Source organism: Zea mays, chromosome 9 (assembly GCF_902167145.1).
Source record: "Zea mays cultivar B73 chromosome 9, Zm-B73-REFERENCE-NAM-5.0, whole genome shotgun sequence".
Classification (NCBI taxonomy): Eukaryota; Viridiplantae; Streptophyta; class Magnoliopsida; order Poales; family Poaceae; genus Zea; species Zea mays.
In genome coordinates this window covers 146,899,389-146,925,490 of record NC_050104.1, presented here as the reverse complement: position 1 = coordinate 146,925,490, position 26,102 = coordinate 146,899,389, and the positions used below count along the sequence as shown (strand labels likewise).

Below are 26,102 nucleotides of genomic sequence, written 5' to 3'. Positions count from 1 at the left end.
ATGTTTTTTTGCCAAACATCGGATGTACTTCCTCGAAAGTAATGAAAAGGCACCGGATAGCGATAGACGTACGCTTTCAATCAATTCTCTAGGGTGCGCCCTGGAGAATTGATTTAAACAAGTCAAGTATCGGTGTAGTCATATACATATATCGTCCTTTTTCGTGGGCTCGTAGGCGTAATTTGTATTTGTTATTAATTTCTTTACTACGTTGTAGGAATATCTCTAAATATGAATCGTATGCACATGTTTTGTATTGTGACAAAGCACCTATACCGCTAGAAATAGTAATTTTTATTTCTATGGCAACGCACGGGCATACAGCTAGTAGAACATCTGAATTTAATTGTATGTTATGCTTAACAATATAAAATAGAGCTCGTATATTTGTATGCATTTATATTCTTATAGACATAATAGATAAAAAATAAGGCTATGAAATGATATGTGCAATTTGGTCCATTCGCTTGTGACGTTAGAAATAAAAGAATAAAAAAATATAGATGGAGTACTGTATTTTGAATTCATTTGATAAAATTGGTGTTGTTCTTTGAATTACTTGAAAATGGGGGCTGAACACTATCTCAAACGTGTGTTGTTTTGTGGATTCCCCCGGTCTCGTAGGGACATAGCACCCGTTAGGCCGTTAGCCCGTCTGCAACTGTCTACCCGTAGTTTACCAACAACGTTATTTAGAACTGTTATGTACTATAGATTGCACTGTTCTGTACTACTAGGTGAGTACTCGTGCGTTGCAACGGAAATATATAATAACATAATAACTTATATACAAAATGTATCTTATATTGTTATAAAAAATATTTCATAATCCATTTGTAATCCTAGCCATACATAAACATTGCAACCATCAGTATCATGCAGACTTCGATATATACCACGGTTTGCATGGTCTCATCATTGAAGAGCATGTGTCACACCTGCCGGTAAAAGTTCCCTCGTACATTGTCAGTCATCAGGTACGCACCACCATACACGCTTGCTTAAACAAAAAAGCAAGTGTATGTGTTTGCGAAGAGAATTAAAGGCATGCCGACACAAAAGCTACCCCGACGATGGCGAGTGATCATTACTGTCGGTCCTCCTCTTCGTAACCTCTGGTGCCAAGATGACGCCAAAGTCCTTGATATAGTAGTTGTCAAACGCGCACGACATGGCAAGTACCGATGACTCTTGGCTGGGCTGTCAAACGAAGTGCACCCCAGGCTCACCAGCGAGGTAGTACACCTAGCCGTTGCACCACCGGATGTGTTACTCCTCTACATAAATCTTGTTGGAGGACACTCACACAATGTCAGCAACGGCCGTCGTCCCAGCGCACAAGAATTCATGGTCGGCCAGTAGTGACTTACGTGGGAGGTTGAGCTTTAGGTGGATGATGAGCCGGACGGTGTGACGGCACCGTTGTCGGATGCGGTGCCCATAACAACCCGATAGTCATCGGCGTTGGCGACGACCATGAGGTCTCCCTATTTGAAGATGGACAGCGCGATGCAGCCGCTCTGGACCGCGTCCAAGCGGTGGCTGCGCCGGAGCTTGCCGAACACAGCGACGCATGTGGCCACGTAATACTGCTTCCAGAGGTCGAACTGGCAGTCGCCAAGCTTCTTCTCGTCGTCGATGAGCGACGCCAACGCGAGCGCCTCCTGCCAGTGGTGTTTGTTCGGGGTTTCCAAGTAAGAAACATGGATTCATCTTTGGCGTTGGTTTATGAAAATGACTCACAAGTTAGATCCATGGAAAAATATTACGGAGAATAAATGTCACACATATAAAAAAGAATTTAAGTTGAAAACATTATTCAAACAAAAGAAATTGCATGCAAGGCTCTTCTTTAAATACTACTCCCTCCATCCAAAAATATAATTCAGGAATCTCGTTGATAATTATCTACTACTACACATTATGCAAAGGTAGCATGTGGGCTTTGAGAGAGATGTAGTAGATATTTTTACTGTAACAGATATTGACATAAACACACATGTGGTGTAGTGGTAGCTACGAGCACATTTGCTTGAGAGGTCACAGGTTTGAATCCCATTGGGGCCACATTTGTGTTTTTTTATTTAATTTTAGCTAGGCGTGGGATGCACGGGGAGGGGGGAGAGGGTAATGGGAATGACAGAACACGGAATGACAACCGGGAATGAGAATGGGAAGACAGTGCGGGGAGGGGGGAATGGAAATGGCAGAACACAGAATGGCAGCCTACCCCTTACCGCCTTAATAAGTAGTAGAGATAATTTGAATATGAATATATAGATAGATAAACTGCTGGAGATAGTCTTATGACGCAATATGGCACATGATGTACTCTAACAAAATTATTTTTATAGGTATTGTATTTGTTTTTCATAGACGTGATGAAGATGTATTTGTAACTTAGTGGTGATGTTATATTTAAAACATTAGATCCTAAGTTCAAACAAAACCACGAGTAAAGCATTGTCTGGTGTGGGCTATGGTGCTTGGAACCGGGTTGGGTATACTTGGGGCCTGTTTCGGCTTCTAGCGCCGTCAGAATCGGTTTTAGGCCGCTAAACACTTCACTTCTCATTCCGTTTATATGAGAATCGTTTTTTAGAAAATTGTTGTATCGTGTTTCAAAAACCGAAGGACAATGAGATATATGTTCGTGGAGATATTAGCGCAAACTCACTCCGAATGGTAAATTGCTGGGATTTGAGCATAGAGTTTGGAACAGAGAGATTATACTGTTTCAAGCTTGCGCCTTAGTCCACTTCAGTTAAGACTTGTTCTCTACTAGCAAGAGGGCGATCTATCGCCCCGGGTTGAGGTAGCGTTCCTGACGTCGTTCATAGTGTCGTGTGTAGCCGTACTTCCGGTATGGGGGTACCACCTTATTTGTTCGTCGTACAAATTCTTGTAGTGAGTCCGTTGTTGATGTCCTTGTAGTAGTGCGTGGTGGGTCCCATGGATTTTTCTCATGGTGGGATCGTGTGTTGCACGACTCTTTCTGCCGTCATGAGCCCTGCATCACCTGCTGGTGTGTAGGCATATACTCGGTATAGTGCACTGTCCCGTCTTTTCTGGTACACGGGGCACTATACAGACTCCGGTGCTGAGGTTCTTCCACGACTAAGGTTGACTTACCCCATAGGGCAGTGGGGACACGTCTGAGACCGTACGTGGGGCGTACAGTTGTGTCGATAGTCCTCCCGATGGCCCTTTGGTATGCTGCACATATGTTCAAACGTGGCATGTTGATGACACGTCTTGTCGTAGATGACGCGGGATAATTTTACTTGGACTGGGACCTCCGCCTCGTCGAGTTGTTTGGCTAGGACTTGATCGACCGCTCTGCCTTGCAGGCTTGCTCGGGGGGACTTGATCGACCGCTCTATTTCGTAGGCTTGCTCGGTGTGGACTTAGTCGGTCGTCCGCCATGTAGGCATGCATGCTCGACGAGGACTTGTTTGGTCGCTCTGCCTTGTAGGTTTGCTCGACGGGGACTTGGTCAGTCGCTCCTTGTAGGGCTGTCCGGCAGAGGATCTGATCGACAAACGAGCCGAAATGAGGTTATGGACCTATTTCAGGTACCATGTTTCCAAGTACCCGACAACAATTCGTGAGTCTTCGTGTAACTAGAGTTGTGTAGAGGCTTTTCCTTAAGGTCCGAATCCTCGGTGCACGCAAACGCATAGGTTAGATGTAGCCCTAAGCCCTCAAGTCTATACTATACTTAAAGCACCAGTTTCAACGGTCGTCGTGCGTCAAAATTTTACAAAAACCCCCTTTCCATTTATTCTAAATCAGCCTACAGTTGTCACGTCGTTCACGAACGTGATGCCTCCTCTCACACACGTATACTCTCTGACTATGTCCTCCGCGCAAAATGGAAGCAACAAACCAACCGCTTCATCAGTGACCTAACAAACAATCCGTCGTGGCTATCCGCGCGCAATGGAAGCAACAAACCTTCGTACCATCAGTGAACTAACAAAGAATCCGCTATGGCTATCGGATAAGCCTTATCTTCTCCAACAAACAACAAATAAATCCCGCCATAACATGCATGACGATCGTGCTCGCCAAAGTGATCCGTGTCTTCTACCCGCTCGCCGACATGCTCCGCCAGGACGACGCCTACCGACTCGACGGCCGCATCCACCAGGACGACACCGATGGCGGCGCTCTCACCGTCGAGAACGACGAGGGCGTGGAGGTCTTCGAGGGCGAAGCCGAGGCCGAGCGCGTCTCCTTCCACCCGCTCGTCGGTCGCATCCTCCAGGACGAACGGCGACGCGCTCGCCGTCGAGGGCGACGAGGGCGTGGACTTCTTTGAAGGCAGGCAAGCGGCGGCAATTGCTGTCGCGGGCGACCATGCAGCGCAACTGGAGAAGGCCGATCTAGCCGCCGCGATGATGCTCCTCCTCCTCGACGCTACCTCGCTCCGCTACTCGCCCGCCGCGCTGGTAGCCGCGCACGAGAGGTTGTGGGCCTGCAGGGTCTCCATCGCCGTACGCACGAGAGGTTTGCTAATATTGTGAGAGCGAAAGAAATTATCCAACTTTAGACATCAGCAAAGCCATGTTCATATATTTTTCATTTCAATGTTATGTGTGCAATTACATTTATTCATCTACTCATTCTTACATGCATATTTATGTAGTAAAACTGGAATAGTGTTCATATCAACTTAGCTTAGGAACATACATGAATTATTTGTACTACAAACCGAACTATAGGTTGTATATACTTTCGTGCCTATACCATTAGTGAGGGAAGTAGCGTGCACGGTCGTACTACCATCTTCGTGCATTGTTTTGGGGTTTCAACTCTGTCATGTTCTCTTATTAACTAATCTGTTGTTCTTTTGTTTCAAGTGCCCACACGCAGAGATTTCACAAGCGTTTTTATGCGGTTTCAGATGTTGATGAGTGTCATTAATATGACCAGCGTTTTTAGGCGTTGCTGAAAGAAAAAAAATAAGGCAGCAATGTTGGGTCATTAATATGCAGATTCTTGCATATAGAATCATATTATATTGAATGTCTCTCCTACTTAGAGTAAAACTAATTGCTTCTTGCATATAGACTCATATTATAATAGATTTCAAATCATCATGTGAATAGTATGCAAGATCTTTGCTATCTACTGTAGACTGTAGTATGTGACAATGTAGGCATGGTCCTGTTCCTTGTTTCTGTACAGTTTCTACCATGTTCTTGCCTCCATTTATGGAACGAAACTTGCCTGAGTATGGCCACAAGCCATATAAAATTTTACTCTCGTGAGTACTTAATACTTATGAAAATAAATTCAAAGGGTGAATCTCATGATACTTTGAACAATTATATTGTGAAAATAAATTCAATGATGTACCTAATGATATTTATTTGGTAATGAACTGACGGAAACAATTTGACAAGATTATATATAACATACTAATATACATCAGTACATACCAGATTACCAGCTAATAATCAATTGATCTAAGACAATCTAGACAATGTAGGTGTGAACTAAGATTGATTTATAGAGTCACTCATTATATATGATTGTGTGTTATTGTTCCTGTGCGCCGTCGTATCGCACGGGCACAGTACTAGTAATCATGTATGGATCGCTTGGGGGGTTTATTCCGCGTGCGTGTAGTTTAGGTGCGGATCGTTTCTACGATGGTCGTCACGCGCTGATTGTGAGTCCATCATTATTGGTTTTCTGTTAAAACCGAATTCCGGGTACGCCCAAGCGTATTTGTCAGATGTAGGCTCCGAGACCCTCGAGCAATTCATGTGGAATAAACCGATCCAACGCGTCTGATCAAGGGTCACGGCTAATTCGACTCAAACCGGCACTATGCATGGGTCTAAAAAATGATCAATGAATAGGCGCGTCGCCACAGAAGCGAGCAAAAAAAGCAACAGCGACGCGGGGCAGTGGAGCGGTTAAAAATCCGCCGGGCATCGGCCGCCTCCTACCCCCTCTAGTCCACCCTGTCCCCGGACAGGCAGCGTCGGAGCGCCGGCGTTGCCAACGCCAACGCGGAGGCGAGACGATCGGGAAGGAGGGGAGCAGAGGAAGGATACAGTCCGGAGCTTCAGCTGTCTGCTGTCTGCGGTCTGCGGGAGCGATCACGTCTACGGTCTACAGTCGACAGGTTCGTGCCCGATTCTTGTCTGCTTTGCTTTGGGGAATGGTATGGCGCATCGAATCCAGCTATTCTCATGCGTTTTTCAAGATTTTTCTCATTTTGTCCTCGATTTCGCCCCCCTTTTCAGTTTATGTAGCTTGTTGCGAACGAGCAGAGTATACAATATTGCTTCGTCTATCGACAGTTCGACGCGCTAAAGTAAACAAGCTTTTACAGCTTTATTTACTGATAACTTCGCACCCTCCGCGCAGTTGCGACCTCCAACTGGAGCTGGCTTCACATAGACTTCTGGAGGAGGCAACGGGATTGCGATTTGGAACATGGGGAGTTCGGTCGGCTGCTTGGTAGGCGGCTCCAAGTCGAGGCAAGATCAGAATTGTCAGGTCGTCGCGGGTTCGTCTCACAGTTCAGGTACATCCGTTCTGTGAGCACATGATTCGAGGAGACTACTGCTCAATAGTGTCGTGACTTCATTTCATCTTCGAATTGAAGAACACTTGTGTTTGTGTCGCTTTGCATTGAAAGCGTGGACAACATTGTATTTTTTTTTTCCTTTTTAGCCACACGTAACTGTATACCATTGACAAAGTGACAGTTATCCTATTTCAGTGCACTTCTGTGCTGACATTACTTTCGTGTCTGTGTTCTTGTGCTCAACAGCAATTGATGATGCAACTCTGATAAAAGTGCAGGTCATGTCTTATCAAGAGCTGGAAATAATGTACAGGTATTCTCCCTAAACGAGTTGAAGACTGCCACACAAAACTTTCACATGTTGAATTGCATTGGCCGTGGGGGTTTCGGAGCAGTGTATAAGGTGATGCCCAGGACTTGTTTATGCATTTTTGTTTAAAATCCGTGCTTTATTTGTTGCTTCTACTCTAAATGCATGTTTCGAGGCTGTAGTCAATGACTAACAAAGCCTGTTCCTCACTTAGGGAAACCTCAAAGATGGCACTCAAATTGCAATTAAAAAGCTTGCAGTTGAGTCAAAACAAAGAATTAGTGAATTCTTGACAGAAATTAATGTCATATCAAATGTTAGGCACCCAAACCTTGTCAGGCTGATTGGTTGCTGCGCTGAAGGGAAAAACAGACTATTGGTGTATGAGTATGCGGAGAATAATAGTTTGGCGAATGCTTTGCTTGGTAAGTTAATATTGAACTTGGACTTTCGAAGTCGGTCAATCCAAACATATTAACTTTACCTTTGTGAATTATGGCCAGGACCAAAGAATAAATGTATCCCATTGGACTGGCAGAAAAGAGCTGCTATATGTATTGGAACTGCTTCTGGCCTTGCTTTTCTTCATGAGAAAGCACAACCATGCATTGTCCACCGTGATATCAAGGCTAGCAACATTTTACTTGATAAGAAACTGCTGCCCAAAATTGGAGATTTTGGATTGGCCAAGATTTTTCCTGATACCGTTACTCACATTAGCACGCGTGTTGCAGGAACAATGTTAGTGCATTTCTAAATCTTTTTATGTATCTTCCTCTCAAAAAGGGAACATTTCCCTGTATTTACTTGCTTATATACAATGAACTTATGTGTATGTCATGTCGTGTTTTTTTTTCATTGTGCTATTCTGGTTTTACCCAGCGATTTTGTTGTTTTTGCTGCCAGTTTACCAGGGCGCCGATCGACTAATAGTAGTCTGTTATAACGTACTTGCATTGAAATCTCAATATATAATTTTCCTGCAGGGGTTATTTGGCACCAGAGTATGCATTGTTGGGACAATTAACCAAGAAAGCAGACATATATAGTTTTGGTGTGCTTCTTCTCGAAGTGATAAGTGGTGAAAACAGCAGCAAGCCGACTTGGGGGCCTAATATGCATGTTCTTGTGGAATGGGTAACTCACTTTTCCCTCTTGTTTCCCGTTAAGGCTTAGTTTGAGTACTCTAGGAAGGAGAGGGATTAGAGTGGATTGGAATGTATCGTAGGAGTTTTTGATCTATTGAGGATTTAAACACTCTCCAATCCCTTCAAACCATTTTAATCCAAGAGTACACAAACTAGGTCTAATTGTGAACCTGCGAGCCTTGTAGCATTTGCCATGATTGTGTCAGCTCTTGATGGACCGTAGAATCACACATGCACATAATAAGTACCAACTTTTTCCATGACAGACTCACAGTACTTGTTGACGATGGTGTTCTAACTTTAGAAGTTTACATTCAAGATATAGCTACTTCTTTGGAAAAATGGTTGAGCTTATTACATGGGTTAAACTGCAGACATGGAAGCTGCGAGAAGAAGGAAGACTCTTGGAAATTGTTGATCCAGAACTGAAAAAGTACCCAGAGGAGCAAATGCTTCGTTTCATCAAGGTGGCACTGCTGTGCACACAAGCCACGTCCCAACAGAGGCCATCCATGAAGCAGGTTGTCAATATGCTATCTAACAAAGCAGAAATTGACCTGCAAAATGTAGTTGCACCAGGTGTACTGAAAGAACCTCGGCAGCGTACTGGCGGCTTTGGGAGTTTGACAGCAGGCACGTCCTCAAAGCCAAAGCACCAAAGGCAATCCAGCTGAATCATACAGTACAATTGTACAAAGACCAACATGAACAGCTGTCAGTTTAGCACAACCGACGCATCACCAAGGTGACGTGATAGACTGTCAGCTTGCAAGCTTGTTTGACGTCTTCACTCTTCAAAGGTGTCACAAACTCTAGTGATATGGAAGGCCTGATCCATTTTCATCCTGTTTTAGAGTTACGTAGTATGCGAAGGCCGCTGTGAATTGCTGATGTACAGGAATTGTAGCTCATCTTTTTTTTGTTCTTTTGCAAAAGAGGAATTGTAGTTTGATTTGACGATTGATTTTACCTTCTGGCGGCCACGTTACAAAGGACAGTTATTTTAGGCATCAAGTTCTCTATATATTAGACACATTTAGTAGCAGTTTATACTATTCAACGTTTTTTTACAATATACTATTCAACATTGAGTTGCAACTGTACATGGTTGTTTCTGGCAACCGTACTAGTAATACAATGAATGTAAAACTTAATTAAAGTTGTCGGAGAAGGAATATATATACCACTAGCATATAACTATGTAATATAATTTGCAACAAAGAGGATCACACATGAGTGATGAGTCGTATTGAGAGTCTATACTACTCTACTCAGTCTACCTTATCTAACAAGCCATTTGCATACTTGTTGGTTCTAATGCCATAAGCCAATCTGCTTGGTTCAGCTATATCTAAGGAGCTTTTCTAAGAATGGCTATGTGGATAATCTAAATATCGTGGAGATTACATGCATAAAAGATAAAAGAGTCCAAAGGGTTTAGGTGAAGAAAGTGACGGTCTCCTACTATCGTAACAACTCGACCAATTTTGTGTTCACGTTGATTTTAGATGGTGACTAAAGTGATTCTCATAGAAGCAGACTAAAAAGCTGGACGTTCGGCAGTCTACAACAACTTATGGTAGCCAAAAGCTGAAACAAACAACTCCGATATCTACCGCCACATCACTGTCCACCGATCTGTCGACCATTGTCAGCATTTATCTTTCACAACTTTTTAATGCACTATATATACCATCGGCCTACACTATATCAACGCCACGTCCGTTTTCCTTTTTACAGACTCCATACACAATGAAACACGGGTTTTAATTCAAATATCATAAGTAAAATGAGAAAAAATAAATAATATATAGCTAGTTAAAAATAATACTACATAAATTAAACAAAGTGCATTAAATTTAAAAACAATAAAAGAATAAAGTTATTATTCAGTTCGGCGACCACGATTCTATTCAAAAACTGGTTTTTATTGTACCATATGGTGTTCTTGCACTGGCCATATAAGAGCAACCAATGTGGTGCAATAGAAATTTGTTGTTTAAAAAAGGCAAAAGTTTTATAGTTAGTGCTACACTTCGAATTCATATCTAAAAGAAGGATAAAATTATACGAACGTGGGTGAATATGAATGAAAGAAGGAAAGGTGAATGTGGGTGAAAGAATGGAAATATCCCCATCTAATTATATGGTGAATCTAGTTTTTTTTCTTGAATTTCTTTAGTTTTTTAATTCAAATGCTTTAAATTGAGTAGGCAAATAGAATGCTAATACATGTATAACACTAACCAACAGGTAAGCATATACAATGTAAGCAATACACAACCCAACAGAGCGCTGGTACAAAATATAAGAAGCTAAGAATCTGTTCTAGATATAAACCAAACAGTAGGCACTATTAGAGATATAAACCAAACAGTAGGCATACACAAATAAAACTGCTATAGATATGAGAATGCAATGTTCCGAAATCTCTAACCTTGACTTTCGTCGCAAGAGCAAGTGCTAGAAGTTCAAATCCTTGGACTGAAAACGCAAAGAGGCATGAGACAGTGGTGGTATATATTGGGGGTGGGGGATGACTGGCACATTTGGCATGCGCAGATGTCAACGTGATTTGGAAGGTGCGCTCGACATTGTCAAATCGGCATCGATCTCAAATTGCCAAATGGCGTCGATCTCTAATTGCAAATTCACGGGTAACAGCGTAAAACGAGAAAGTCGGTGTTTCCAAATGGGAGAACAGAGCCGTGGGCGCGTGCGGATTCTCGGCACGGCCAGACGACTCGGTGCCAAGGGAGGGGGGACCGGGGGAGCGTGGGTAGCGGTGTATAGGACGGGAGCACCATCCGAGAACAGGACCGTGGGGCTTGGGAGGCGCGGATTCTCGGCGCTGAGGCGGGGGGAGCGGGGTAGCGGCACATAGGCTTTGGGAACGTGGTTGGGGAGCGGCTCCGAGGCGTTGCGCGTGGAGCACCAGTGCGCGTGGACGCAAGACCAGATTGTCAGTGTGTGGTTAGAGACGAGGGCTCATTAGGCTGGGGCATTCGTGCGAGTCACCGTCGACCTGATGACTGGTGTGCGTTGGTCGTGTCCTGTCACGAGAAACTACACGGCAGCGGGCCACAAGCGCCCGTGGCACCACAGCGCGCATGAGCGTGTGGTTGGTACTTGGTAGGCGACAATTTCCGCCGGACCGCATAAGGCCTTGTTCGGTTATTCCCAATACACATGGATTGGATGAGATTGGAAAAAATTCTTAAGAAGTTTGACTTGTTTGGGATTCAAACTCATCCAATCCCACTCAATCCACATGGATTGAGAGCTAACCGAACAAGCCCTAAGCTGTGTTGCTGAATGCTGATTTGTGGTTTCCCCATGAGAAACAAGGCGTTATATTTAGAGCAATGAGAAACAAGTGTGTATCGGGTCAGAGTGGCCACGGCGGCCGTGATGTACAAGCAGTAGTGCAACTCATTCCGCGAAGGAGTTAGGGATCAACCAACGTGTCACAGCTTGCCATTTTTGCCATGCAATTACAACACTCCGTGGAGACACTAAACTAAAGTACTGTATAATAATACTCCATATATCCTAAATAGTAGTCGCTTTAGAGAATTAGTGAGTTCATACAATTCTTGATGCATATCTTTTGTATATGTGTTTAGATTTATCATCATTCATTTAAATATAGATATAAAAAATAAAAGCTAAAACGACTAATATTTAGGAGTATGTGATTCGCGGACCTCATCATGAAACAACAAAGGAAGCTGCTAGACCAGTAGCAATATGAAGTTATATCATAAAAAAAACTATCCAAGTATAGCTCATACCAATATAAAGCACGAAAATCGCCAAGTTTAATGTATGCGGTGCTAACCTACTATGAAACCAGTTGTTAAGACTAGACTGCTGAAATACCCATACCACACCATCGAGCCGTCGAGTTCCCAAACAAAACGCCAGTTGTTAAGACTAGACTGCTGAAATACCCATACCATACCCATTTCGAGCTGCCTGTAATAGTTGGGAATCCTCCAAAACAAGAAAAGGAGGAGCAGAATAACCAGCCAAAAAATGAGGGGCAAGAAGGATTCAAACCCTAGCGCCCTCAAATGAAATCGCTGGTCTTCCACCACTGCAACCATTGATTGTAATGTACCAGGATCCAAGAAGAGATATTGTAAATATAAAAACATAATTGTGTTTGAATAAATATCTCATTTAAGGAAAATATGCCTATATATGCCTATATGATATATGCAAACCGTAACAATGTACGGGTAACTAACTAGTTTCAATTTATAAGAATGACACAAACTCACATTATCGATTCTATAGGTAGAAGTGTGGAAAGATCCCATCTAAAACATGATAATTTCTAACCCTCCATCAGAATTGAATTATTCCCTATGGTGTTCCTCCAAAAATACCAGCAATCCAATGCGCTTCAAGTGGGCCCTAGTTTATAATGATGTGCTAATCAAAGCTATATGGCCGGTATAATCATCAAGCAAGCCTATTTGGATCTATGTGGTTCTACTGTGTCCAAGTAAAATCAACAGTATATGTCCAGTAACAAGATATTTTGGATGAATAGTATGCGCGACAAGTTTATAAAAGAGCCTTCAAAACAGGGTCCTTGGGCTTTCCTAAAAATGAGGGTCTTGGGGTGATATCTGATATGTTACTTTAGATGAATACGCTGTTGTCTTTCTTTGCATTATATCTGATATGTTGTTTTGAGTTTTGACACAGGCACCCTACCTACTGAATCGTACTTAAATTCCTAAAAAAAACTGTACTGTACTAATCTGCTATTGCAGATACTGTTTTCGTTGCAACATTACGAAATGAAGCTTTTAAATATGAACAGAAGCTGCTGTTTTGAATGAATAGAACTTTATTTCTTGGTGGGGGTGTAATTAATGAACTTTGAGTTATGAAATTTCTCATAAGAAACAATCCTAGTTTATTGGATAATTCATATGAACTTGTACACTATGGTCAGTGTAGAACACAATTTACTACACATATATGAATTTCAGCAAGCTCAAAACAAATGAAGGATAGGTGCTCAAGCATACGAATTTGTAGATAAAAACAATCTAGGGTTGGATTTGCACTTTGAAAGTCCTACTCCAACAATGAAAAGGTCGCAGCTCACAAGTGAGGTTGAACACTGTATACATAGGGAGACACCAATCACGAATTTTAGGTGACACATTTATTTCCTTATGATTAGCAAGATACACCGATAGAAGAGCCGTAAGTTATCTGATAATGAGATTGCCCAAGATGATGAAAAGGGAACAGTTAGTAACCAACCTGCTCGTGGTGACTTCACTGAAGCAGTTGCCACAGCATCATCTTTCAAAGAAATCGCAGCAGTTTCTTCAAAAGATACACTACAACTAGAATGAAATGCATATGATATAGAAGAGATAAATCATCTAGATGGGGTAATGTCTCTACCAGTCTACCCAAACACTTCCTATATGGTTATGCCCAACGGATTAGGATATTTTAATTTATTGTTTGAAATATGAAATATCAAGTACCTGGACTATTATTTTACTCTTCTCAGTCCTAACCAATAGCCTTTTAAAGACAAGGATAGCAAGAGGTTACTTCCATGCCAGAAAATAAGTTGTTCTGGTGCATTTAACAAGATTAGAATAATAAGTTGATATTATACTCTCAGCTCAGGATTACTCCTTTTATTTTAAGATTCACTGCATCATTATTCTTTAGAGCTCCATGTATCATTGACCTTTTTTCTCAAACTTTGACCAACAAATTTATTTAATTATTTAACTACTAAAATGGAAAGCATACCATTAAAACTGTCACTGAAATAACTTTGAGCATACCTTGTATGTCCTTTCACTCAAAACTCAAAAGTGTATAGAAAAGACAAATTGGAAATAACGAAGATGCCATATATTTAAAAACAGAGGGAGTAACCTTTTTCCCTATTTATCCTTAGAAAAATACTACTAATAAAATGTAACAACAGGGATGATTAAATATACTATTAAAAATAACTTTGAGGATACCATTAAAAATACTACTAATAACAGAGGGAGTTGCCTTGTATGTCCTTTCCATTAAAAGTGGAAAGCATACCATTAAAACTGTCACTGAAATAACTTCTGCACAAATGATACTGTAGAAGCTAAAATATTCGTGCTAAGATATTAAGAAAATAGTTTTACATCAAAGAAGATTGTGTCTTTCTATTCTCAGCATTTACCATGACATGCATATGCAGAAGCAAGACATGTGATACATGATATATCTTGAGAGCCAAGACTACATAAAACACATATTTGTTCAATGTCAAATTATGCATGAAGCCATGAACCAAGAACAATATTGGCATCATGCAATTTCAATTCTCTTGGTAGACCTACTGAATGGTCACTCCATGTGCACAAGAGAATAAAGCTACGAGAGAGAAGTAGAACCAGCAAGGTGGGAGGTCTCCCACACTTGCACACCTTGCATCTCTTCTCTTGTCACAAACAAGCGGTCTCCACCCCCTTCAATCATCTGTATCATCCCACGCTTAGCATCCTTTTCTGTGTCCACATAGCAACTCCTATAAAATCTGTCATCAATTCCTTCATTTTTGGGTCTTTCCTTTACTCCTGATTGCTCTGTCAATTCCCCTGTGTTGTGGCGGTGCTCTTCCAGTCGGGACCAAACCTCCAATCCATCCTTTCGGCTGACAAAAACTTGAGAGCGGTGACAGCACAGAACACTGCCATAGCCTCCTGCGCTCCCTCGTGGTCCTGATGACATATACACCCAGGGGTCATCGCCAAGGCATCTCAGGTCTGCCACTGCTAAATCTCCTGACTTTGAGCAAACCTTGTATATTGCCTGCTGCTTCACATCCACATCTGCATCTGCAAATGGATCCCCAAACCTACTGCTTCTTCCAGCTCCCCCTGGCTCGCTTGTCTCCCACACCACATTCCCAGACCGAATGTCCCATAGCCTCATATAGCCAGAGTAGCCAAATGCCCCGGAACTAACGAATGACGCAAACACCAGACCAAGTGCCTGCAGGTGCACCACTCGACCTGGTGCCGATGACTTAGCCGCACTACCACTTTGCCGGCCAATCTCCTGTGTAGGCTTCAGAGTTACAGGGTCAACAGCCATGATGCAGTTTTCCCGATGAGGGCACTCAAACGTTGCCAAGATCGGTGAATTCTTATCGGCGGCATCAGCTGGAGGACGGGCCGCAATGGCGACGACCTTCGCCTTGCTGGTGCGAGTGTCAGTGGGATCCGACCACTGAACGGAGGCGACATGTTTGCCATCGAGAAAGTCGTACACGTGAAGCCCAGGAGCGGAGTCAGACCCAAGGACGGCGAGACTGGAGGGCAGCTGCAGGAGGGAGGTGACGCGGTGGAGGTGGGTCCGAATGGTGGCGCGGTGATCCAGCGCTGGGGAGTAATAGGTGACCAGCCCGGCGCCATGGGCGAGGCATAGTGACCCGTCGTGGTGCGGCGCAAGGGCGGTGGAGAAGGGCTCGGAGGAGGGGCAGAGGGTGGAGGCGAGGGAGGCTGAGAAGCCGCGGAGCGGCGGCGGAGATAGCGCAGCGAGGAGCTGGGCGTGCAGGCCGTAGAAGTTGGCCTCGTCGAGGAGGACGCGCGCGGGGAAGTCGGGCGCTGCGGTGGACGGGGAGCGGATGGCAGCGAGGACGGCGGATAGGAGGGCTGGGTCGCGGTCCACGAATGTTGGGGTAGGGGAAGGGGAACCGATAGACATGGGGAGGGAAAGGGAGCTTGCCTCCAGCGAGAAGAGCTTGCCCCCCACGTTGAGCTGCTTCATCATGCCGCTCCGCCCGCCGTGGACGATGGTTCCCATGGCTGCAGAGTGCAGACTCAGGAACCTTGATGTGGACTGCTGGCTGTTGTTCGGCTGTCCAACGAGACGACGACCTCTCTTCAGACTCCAGCCGTGCAGAGTGTGATGATGAATCAGACACGGTGTTGGGACTATTTCAGGACGATCAGGCAGCCCAATCCCCATAGGCCCATGATGGGGTAACAACACAAACAAACAAATTGAGCCATATTCAAATCCTCTTCTCTATTAATTAGACCCGTGCGTTGCAACGGGAGTACGCTGGGATGGGCATCGACACATATCTAATCGGATCTTATATTTCCTTGGGGGTCTAGAGAAAGTTTACTCGAAAACCAAATATGTTAAGACCTGAGCATGTGTTACCCTTATGCCCCATCAGCACACTGTTCCGCGCTTGTATGAGTCTTATTAATTTACATGTCTCGTGCATAGTCTCTCATGTCTCGGTAGCAGTATCAGATTCCTTCAACCGTGGTCAAACCAACTGAAAGATTACAGAACAGTGGGAAAACGAACTCACTATAAGTCGAGACCTTTTTGTTCTACACTTCTCCTTTACATAAGCAACATATATATTTTCTTATCATTTCCAGACAACAACTCCAACAGAAATTTCAAATCCAAGAACAACAACCAGTGTAATGAGATATCTGTAATGAGATATCTACTCTTGTAAAACTGACAATATAAACTGTTAAGGACAAATATTCAAGACCTCCTGCTTTAATTCTCAAGAAATTAATAGATAAGTAGTCCAGATGCGCTGCCATCTCAGGAACAACGCCGTCACCCCACACATCTGCTCGCCCACAAACCTGGTCGTGAATCTGATGTCAAATGGTTTTGCTTCACACTTGATCCGCAAACTGTCTCAACTGAACCATAAAACCCTCCCTTAACCACGGGAAATGATGTGTTTTACCTGCTTGTAACCTTGCCCAACGAACCGGGCTCGCCACGAGACAGCTGATGGAGTAGATGTAGAATTGTCACTGCTACTGACAATAACAGCATCGCCTCCTTCTGAAGGAGTGTCAACTGCGAGGATCTCATCAGAAGCAGCTGCGGAGTTCCCCAGAAGAGGAGCACCTTGAATGTACCTGCGGTACGATCAAGAGATGGTATGATGCATCATGAACCGTGAAGGTATGTGGTCACAAAAAACGAGGACATGCTGGAACCTGCACCTATCTCATCTGTTAAAACATTAAAAAAATAAGAAAACCCTTAAATCCTAGCCTGAAGAAACCCTCAAATTTTTTATATTGTTTTATATCAACCTGGCTAAACTTGAGATTGTTCGACTATATACTATACCAGGGGTTTGAGTTCATTTGGAGTACACAATCACACCAATGCTGCATATGCAAGATAACATGTACTCCCCTATGTTCCAAATTACAAGTTCTTTTAGCTTTTCTAGATACATACTAAAAGCTATATATATCTAAATGTGTAGCAAAAGCTACGTACCTAGAAAAGCCAGAAAGAACTATAGTTTGGAACGGATGGAGTAGCATGTTAAAAAGGATAATAAAGATTTCAAGAACAGACGAATCATTATGAATGTCATGTGAGGATCTGGGATGTAGCAAACATAAAAATTGGGGGCAGTTTAACATAATTCATTCGTTTTCACAGTGCTCTAACGCTACATAGGGAAACCAAAAGTAGAACCTCAGTCAATACATTATGTGTAGAGATAGAAAACTCTGAAACTTCATGCGCCAGAATTGATGACCAGACACATGCTCATCCAACTGGGGCCCAAGGGGCAGGAAAGAATAATGAGCTGTAGCAAACAGGAGGAAGCATAAGCAAGTTAGAACCTGACCCTTTTATAAAAAAAGTTAGAACATGACACGGTCGATGTCAACTGTCATCATCTGATAAAAAAGCCAATTTAGTTGACCTGTAAGCATAAGCAAGTTAGAACCTGACCCTTTTATAAAAAAAGTTAGAACATGACATATGCTCACCTTAAGCTCGCTGTTGCTTTTTCTCAATAGCTTTCTTCCATCGCTTTTGATCAAGCGCCAATGTCATGTCTTGCCAACTGAGATAAATGGTATCATATGTCAATCAACATGTATCGGGCCGATAAAACAGCAGAATGTTAATAAAAGGGTCTTCGTACATACGTACATAACACCAAGAGAGATTTTATAAGCAAATATACAGTTCATTCACAACAGGGAGAAAATATTTCTTATGCTTCTCGGATGCTAAAGATAACACTGCAAACCATTCATTCCTTAAGAATGAAATTATGGTCCATGAAACCTTAGCAAATTCAGATTACAAGATGCTTTATGGTGCAAGATGAAAATAGTATTCAAGTCTCAACACCCAAGACTCAGATCACAAGCCTAAAATTTGGGAGGTATCATAACGAGAATTAGATTAAAATGCAGAAGAGATGATCCAAACACTTATACACATGGGAACTTGCTGCCATAAAGTTCTGTAAAACCTATAGATAGTCTACAAAAACCATGCAAGTTCTTAAAAAAGTTACCAATGGAAAAATGCAAAAATTATGAGAACCTTTTTTAATATAATTTTCACATATAGAAACGACACATAATATGTCAGTCCTATTGGTTAATCTAATAATGTCGGCGTTTCGAGACCGGGGGGTCCCTGGGCCGACGAGTGAAATGTCGCCGCGTGCCCCAGCCCAGATGGGTCGGCGCGAGACGGAGCGCGAAGGGGGGAAGAAAGGGCAGCCGGAGCGAGAGAGGGAGGTGGAAATCCCACGGCCTTCGTGTTCTTGTCCCGCGCCCAGGTCGGGTGCGCTTGCAGTAGGGGGTTACAAGCATCCACGTGGGAGAGGGAGCAAGCGGCCTCACGCGAGCGCCTGTCCCGTCCTCCTCCCCGCGCGGCCAACCCTCTGTAAGAGGGCCCTGGTCCTTCCTTTTATAGGCGTAAGGAGAGGATCCAGGTGTACATTGGGGGTGTAGCAGAGTGCTAACGTGTCTAGCGGAGGAGAGCTAGCGCCCTAAGTACATGCCATCGTGGCAGCCGGAGAGGTTTTGGCACCCGGTTCGTGTGGTGTCGTGGCCGTCGGAGGACCGCTGAAGCTTGGCGGAGGGACAGCTGTCGGAGCTGTCGAGTCCTTGCTGACGTCCTCTTGCTTCCGTAAGGGGGCTGAGAGCCGCCGTCGTCATAGAGCGTGTGGGGCGCCATCATTGCTTGTTTGGCGGAGCGAGCCAGATGGGACGCCGGTCTTGTTTCCCGTAGCCTGAGTCAGCTTGGGGTAGGGTAATGATGGCGCCCCCTGTTGACGTGGTCGGTCCGTGCCCTAGGTTGGGCGATGTGGAGGCTCCTCCGAGGTCGAGGTCGAGTCTGTCTTCCGAGGCCGAGGTCGAGTCCGAGCCCCTGGGTCGGGCAAGGCGGAGACCGTCGGCTGAGGCCAGGGCTGAGTCCGAGCCCTGGGGTTGGGCGAAGCGGAGTTCGTCGTCTTCCGGGGCTGAGCCCGAGTCCGAGCCCTGGGTCGGGCGGAGCGGAGTTCGCCATCTTCCGGGACTGAGCCCGAGTCCGAGCCCTAGGTCGGGCGAAGCGGAGTTCGCCGTCTTCTGGGACAGAGCCCGAGTCCGAGCCCTGGGTCGGGCGGAGCGGAGTTCGTCGTCTTCCGGGGCTGAGCCCGAGTCCGAGCCCTGGGTCGGGCGGAGCGGAGTTCGCCGTCTTCCGGGGCTGAGCCCGAGTCCGAGCCCTGGGTCGGGCGGAGCGGAGTTCGCCGTCTTCCGGGGCCGAGCCCGAGTCCGAGCCCTGGGTCGGGCGAAGCGGAGTTTCCTATGGTGCCTGAGGCCGAGCCTGACTGCCTGTCAGCCTCACTCTATCGAGCGGCGCAACAGTCGGAGCGGCGCAGGCGGCGCTGTCCTTTTGTCAGGCCGGTCAGTGGAGCGGCGAAGTGACTGCGGTCACTTCGGCTCTGTCGACTGGAGGACGTGCGTCAGGATAAAGGTGTCAGGCCACCTTTGCATTAAATGCCTCTGCGATTTGGTCGGTTGGCGTGGCGATTCGGCCAGGGTTGCTTCTTGGCGAAGACTGGGCCTCGGGCGAGCTGGAAGTATGTTCGTCGCTGGAGGGGGGCCTCGGGCGAGACGGAGATCCTCCGGGGTCGGTTGCCCTTGCCCGAGGCTGGGCTCGGGCGAGGCGTGATCGAGTCCGTCGAATGGACCGGTCCCTGACTTAGTCGCACCCATCAGGCCTTTGCAGCTTTGTGCTGATGGGGGTTACCAGCTGAGAATTAGGAGTCTTGAGGGTACCCCTAATTATGGTCCCCGACAGTAGCCCCCGAGCCTCGAAGGGAGTGTTAACACTCGCTTGGAGGCTTTTGTCGCACTTTTTTGCAAGGGGACCAGCCTTTCTCGGTTGCGTTTTGTTCCGGTGGGTGCGCGCGAGCGCACCCGCCGGGTGTAGCCCCCGAGGCCTCGGAGGAGTGGTTTGACTCCTCCGAGGTCTTAATGCCTCGCGCAATGCTTCGGTTGGTCTGGTCGTTCCCTCATGCGAGCTGGCCGTAGCCCGGGTGCACGGTCGGGTTCCAAGTTCTCGGGCTGGTATGTTGACGCTGTCAACGGTTTGGTCGGAGCCGAGTTTGCGAGAGCAGCCCCCGAGCCTCCGCACAGGGCGAGAGGACGGTCAGGGACAGACTCGACTTTTTTACATACGCCTCTGCATCGCCTTTCCGCAAGGAGGAGGGGGGAAAGCGCCATGTTGCCCTCGGAGGGCGCCGAACATGGTGTCTCTGGTGAGCTGCTGGCGGGTAATCCGAGTGGACGCATGTGCCCCATTTGCTAGGGGTCGGCTAGAGGCCCAGAGGCGCGCCCAAAAGTACCTGCGGGTGATCTGCCGGACCCGGTCCCCTGTCGACGGGGTCCGAGGGCTCGATGCCTCCCTCTGATGGGATTCCGTTACAAGATCGTTCCCGCTGGTCTCGGAAATGTCCTAGGGTACCTCGGGAGCGTAGCCCGAGCCTCGGTTATGTATCGAACGTACCCATGGTCATCCCTCGCTCTGTGTCTAAGGCGGCTGTGAACCCTTCGAGGGCCAACCTACGAACCCCTGATCAGTAGTGGGCGCGGAGCCCGAGTGGCCTGAGGCAGCCGTTGAACCCTTCCGAGGGGCCGGCCTTCGAACCTCTGACCAGTAGTTGAAAGGGAAATGTGCCCTTGAGCCATTTCTAAGTATTTTGGTGATTGAGTGCCAACACAAGCGCTTAAATGTGAATCTATGCTCATGGATGAACAAAGTGCAAATCTAGAGCAAAGGTATGTTTCTAAGTCTTAGTACATTGGTTTTGTGTACTAATATACTTGTCTAAGTATCAGAAACAGGAAGAAGAGGAAAAGAGAAGAGTTGGCTGTGTACAGCCAAGAGGCTGTTTCGGTCTGGGGCACCGGACAGTGTCCGGTGGCGCACCGGACAGTGTCCGGTGCGCCAGGCTGCCTCGGGCGAACTGGTCGCTCTCGGGAATTGACTGGCGACGTACGGCTAAAATTCACCGGACTGTCCGGTGAGCACCGGACTGTCCGGTGAGCCAACGGTCGGCCGGGCCAACGGTCGGCCGCGCGATCTGCGCGGGACACGTGGCCGAGCCAACGGTCGGAAGGGGGCACCGGATTGTCTGGTGTGCACCGGACATGTCCGGTGCGCCAACGGCTCCCGCATCTGCAACGGTCGGCTTCGCTATTTAAGGAAGGGAATCGGGCACCAGACAGTGTCCGGTGTGCACCGGACTGTCCGGTGCGCCCGACGACAGAAGGCAAGGATGACCTTCTAGATTTGTTCTCAACGGCTCCTAGCTGCCTTGGGGCTATAAAAGGGACCCCTAGGCACATGGAGGAGAACACCAAGCATTCCTACAACATTCCTAAGCACCAAGACATCGATTCCACGCATTTGGTTCATTGTGATAGCATCTAGAGCTCTTGTTGAGTTGTGAACTCATTGAGTTGTGTTGCGAGCTCTTGTTGCGACTTGTGTGCGTGCTGTTGCTCTGATTTTGAGTCTTGTGTGCGTTGCTAGTTCTCCCTTACTCCGTATTTCTTTGTGAATCTTAAGTGTAAGGGCGAGAGGCTCCAAGTTGTGGAGATTCCTCGCAAACGGGATATTGAAAGGCAAAGCAAAACACCGTGGTATTCAAGTTGGTCTTTGGACCGCTTGAGAGGGGTTGATTGCATCCCTCGTCCGTTGGGACGCCACAACGTGGAGTAGGCAAGCGTTGGTCTTGGCTGAACCACGGGATAAACCACTGTGTCATCTCTGTGTTTGATCTCTTGTGGTATTGTGTTTTGTTGAGACTCCTCTCTAGCCACTTGGAAATTATTGTGCTAACACTTAACAAGTTTTTGTGGCTATAAGTTTAAGTTTTCACAGGATCACCTATTCACCCCCCCTCTAGGTGCTCTCAATTGGTATCAGAGTCGTTCTCTTCAAGAAAGGGACTAACCGCCCGAAGAGATGGATCCTAAAGGCAAGGGGATGGTGATCAACGACAAGGAAAAGGAGTCCTTCGTCAACGAGCCAAGGGATGACAAGTCCAACGACTCGGGCTCGGGCCACAGACGCAAAGATGGGAAGAAGAAGAAGACAAGACGCATCAAGGAGATCGTCTACTACGACAGCGATGAGTCTACTTCCTCCCAAAAGGACGACGACGACTACGATAAACGAAAGACGGTTAACTCAAACTTTTCTTTCGATTATTCGCGCATCCCGCATAGTTCAAATGCTCAATTGCTTCCCATTCCACTTGGCAAGCCCCCTCACTTTGATGGAGAGGATTACGGAATTTGGAGCCACAAAATGCGTACTCACCTGTTTTCTCTCCATCCAAGCATTTGGGAGATTGTGGAAAGTGGAATGAAATTTGATAGCTCGGATAGTCCTATGTTTATTAATGAACAGATTCATAGAAATGCACAAGCTACTACTGTATTGCTAGCCTCTTTGTGCAGGGACGAGTATCACAAGGTGAGCGGCTTGGACAATGCCAAGCAGATCTGGGACACCCTCAAGATCTCGCATGAGGGAAACGACGTCACCTTGCTCACCAAAATGGAGTTGGTGGAAGGCGAACTTGGACGGTTCGCGATGATAAGGGGGGAGGAGCCGACGCAAACATACAACCGGCTCAAGACCCTTATCAACAAAATAAGGAGCTACGGGAGCACGCGATGGACGGACCACGACGTCGTCCGCCTAATGCTAAGGTCATTTACCATTCTTGATCCTCATTTGGTAAACAATATACGTGAAAATCCCAGGTACACCAAGATGTCGCCCAAAGAAGTTCTTGGGAAATTCGTTAGCGGGCGAATGATGATCAAGGAGGCAAGGTACGTGGACGACGCCTTGAATGGTCCGATCAACGAGCCGCAACCCCTTGCTCTCAAGGCAACACGAAGCAAGGAGGCGCTACCTAGCAAGGTGGCACAAATTGAGGCGGCCGGACTTAATGATGAAGAGATGGCTCTCATCATTAAAAGATTCAAGACGGTGCTTAAAGGTCGCAAAGGACAGCCTAGCAAGACCAAAGCCAAGGGGAAGTGCTCATGCTTCAAATGCGGTAAGCTTGGTCATTTTATTGCTAACTGTCCCGACAATGATAGTGATCAGGATCAAGGGAACAAGAGGGAGAAAAAGAAGAACTATAAGAAGGCAAAGGGCGAGGCTCATCTTGGCAAGGAGTGGGATTCGGACTGCTCTTCGTCCGACTCCGACAATGAAGGACTCGCCGCCACTGCCTTCAACAAGTTATCCCTCTTCCCCAACGAGCGACACACTTGCCTCATGGCAAGGGAGAAGAAAGTAAGCACTCATAATACTAGTACTTATGCTTCTTCAAGTGAGGATGAGTCTAGTGATGATGATGAGATAGATTACTCATGCTTATTCAAGGGATTAGATAGAACTAAGGTAGACAAAATTAATGAATTGATTGATGCCTTGAATGATAGGAATATACTGTTAGAAAAGCAAGAGGATTTGTTGTATGAAGAACATGATAAATTTGTAGAAGCTCAGAAATCTCTTGCTCTAGAAATTAAAAGGAATGAAGTGCTTTCTAGTGAATTATCTTCTTGTCATGAAACAATTGCTAAGTTAAAGAGTTTTAATGATGATTTAAATGCTAGACTAGAAGTGGCTAGTAAATCTAACTCTTGTGTAGAACATGTTATGGTTTGCACTAGGTGTAAAGATTTTAATGTTGATGCTTGTAGTGAACACCTAGTTTCAATTTCTAAATTGAATGATGAAGTGGCTAGTCTTAATGCCCAACTTAAGACTAGCAAAAGCGAATTTGATAAACTAAAATTTGCTAGGGATGCCTACACGATTGGTAGACACCCCTCAATTAAGGATGGGCTTGGCTTCAAGAGGGAAGCCAAGAACTTGACAAGCCATAAGGCTCCCATTTCCGCCAAGGAGAAAGGGAAGGCCCCTATGGCTAGTAATGTGCAAAAGAACCATGCCTTTATGTACTATGATAGAAGACAACCTAGAAATGCTTATAGGAGTTGTAATGCATATAATGCCTTTGATTCTCATGCCATGTATGCTTCTAGCTCTTCTTATGTGCATGATAGAAATGTTGGTAGGAGAAATGTTGTTCATAACATGCCTAGGAGAAATGTTGTTAATGTACCTAGGAAAGTCAATGAACCTTCTACAATATATCATGCTTTGAATGCTTCCTTTGCAATTTGTAGAAAGGATAGAAAGGTGATTGCTAGGAAGTTAGGGGCAAAATGCAAGGGTGATAAGACTTGCATTTGGATCCCTAAGGAAATTGTGACTAACCTTGTAGGACCCAACAAGAGTTGGGTACCTAAGTCCCAAGCCTAAATTTGCCTTGCAGGTTTATGCATCCGGGGGTTCAAGCTGGATTATCGACAGCGGATGCACAAACCATATGACGGGGGAGAAGAAGATGTTCACCTCCTATGTCAAGAATAAGGACTCCCAAGATTCAATTATATTCGGTGATGGGAATCAAGGCAAGGTAAAAGGGTTAGGTAAAATTGCAATTTCTAATGAGCACTCTATCTCTAATGTGTTTTTAGTAGAGTCTCTTGGATATAATCTGCTATCTGTTAGTCAATTATGCAATATGGGATATAACTGTTTGTTTACAAATGTAGATGTGTCTGTCTTTAGAAGAAGTGATGGTTCACTAGCTTTTAAGGGTGTATTAGACGGCAAGCTTTACTTAGTTGATTTTGCAAAAGAAGAGGCCGGTCTAGATGCATGCTTAATTGCTAAGACTAGCATGGGCTGGCTATGGCATCGCCGCTTAGCACATGTGGGGATGAAGAACCTTCACAAGCTTCTAAAGGGAGAACACGTGATAGGTTTGACTAACGTACAATTCGAAAAAGATAGACCTTGTGCAGCTTGTCAAGCAGGTAAACAGGTGGGAGGAGCGCATCACAGCAAGAATGTGATGACCACTTCAAGACCCCTGGAGCTGCTGCATATGGACCTCTTCGGACCCGTCGCCTATCTGAGCATAGGGGGAAGTAAGTATGGTCTAGTTATTGTTGATGACTTTTCCCGCTTCACTTGGGTGTTCTTTTTGCAGGATAAGTCTGAAACCCAAGGGACCCTCAAGCGCTTCCTAAGGAGAGCTCAAAATGAGTTTGAGCTCAAGGTGAAGAAGATAAGGAGCGACAACGGGTCCGAGTTCAAGAATCTTCAAGTGGAGGAGTTCCTTGAGGAGGAAGGGATCAAGCATGAGTTCTCCGCTCCCTACACACCACAGCAAAATGGTGTGGTAGAGAGGAAGAACAGGACGCTAATCAATATGGCGAGGACAATGCTTGGAGAATTCAAGACCCCCCGAGTGTTTCTGGTCGGAAGCTGTGAACACGGCTTGCCACGCCATCAACAGGGTCTACCTTCATCGCCTCCTCAAGAAGACTTCGTATGAGCTACTAACCGGTAACAAACCCAATGTATCTTACTTTCGTGTATTTGGGAGCAAGTGCTACATTCTAGTGAAGAAAGGTAGAAATTCTAAATTTGCTCCCAAAGCTGTAGAAGGGTTTTTGTTAGGATATGACTCAAATACAAAGGCGTATAGAGTCCTCAACAAATCATCGGGTTTGGTTGAAGTCTCTAGCGACGTTGTATTTGATGAGACTAATGGCTCTCCAAGAGAGCAAGTTGTTGACTGTGATGATGTAGATGAAGAAGATGTTCCGACGGCCGCTATACGAACCATGGCGATTGGAGAAGT

General features: G+C 45.6%; 2 protein-coding genes and 1 long non-coding RNA gene across 3 annotated transcripts; 1 reads left to right on the top strand and 2 right to left on the bottom strand.

Moving 5' to 3' along the window:
- Positions 1-3,881: 3,881 nt before the first annotated feature.
- Positions 3,882-9,083, top strand: LOC103639325 (putative serine/threonine-protein kinase). The gene is made up of 7 exons (XM_008662086.4): positions 3,882-6,142; positions 6,388-6,547; positions 6,829-6,953; positions 7,075-7,285; positions 7,364-7,601; positions 7,847-7,997; positions 8,383-9,083. Exons 2-7 carry the CDS (start codon positions 6,457-6,459, stop codon positions 8,680-8,682), a joined length of 1,116 nt encoding a protein of 371 aa, XP_008660308.1. The 5' UTR covers positions 3,882-6,142; positions 6,388-6,456; the 3' UTR covers positions 8,683-9,083.
- Positions 9,084-14,268: 5,185 nt separating this feature from the next.
- Positions 14,269-15,947, bottom strand: LOC100304244 (uncharacterized). Its single transcript, NM_001165689.1, has one exon. The coding sequence runs from the start codon at positions 15,851-15,853 to the stop codon at positions 14,420-14,422; it is 1,434 nt and encodes a 477-aa protein (NP_001159161.1). The 5' UTR covers positions 15,854-15,947; the 3' UTR covers positions 14,269-14,419.
- A 1,472-nt stretch (positions 15,948-17,419) lies between these two features.
- Positions 17,420-17,990, bottom strand: LOC111590112 (uncharacterized). The gene is made up of 2 exons (XR_002749197.2): positions 17,836-17,990; positions 17,420-17,648 (listed from the first exon to the last, which is right to left on the bottom strand). It is a non-coding gene; the product is annotated as an uncharacterized lncRNA (long non-coding RNA).
- Between the last annotated feature and the right edge of the window lie 8,112 nt (positions 17,991-26,102).

Coding starts and splice junctions, on each gene's coding strand:
- LOC103639325 (XM_008662086.4), top strand. CDS start 6,457: ATGGGGAGTTCGGTCGGCTGCTTGGTAGGCGGCTCCAAGTCGAGGCAA. Junction 6,548..6,828: donor GGGTTCGTCTCACAGTTCAG/GTACATCCGTTC, acceptor ATAAAAGTGCAG/GTCATGTCTTATCAAGAGCT. Junction 6,954..7,074: donor GTTTCGGAGCAGTGTATAAG/GTGATGCCCAGG, acceptor TTCCTCACTTAG/GGAAACCTCAAAGATGGCAC.
- LOC100304244 (NM_001165689.1), bottom strand. CDS start 15,853: ATGGGAACCATCGTCCACGGCGGGCGGAGCGGCATGATGAAGCAGCTC.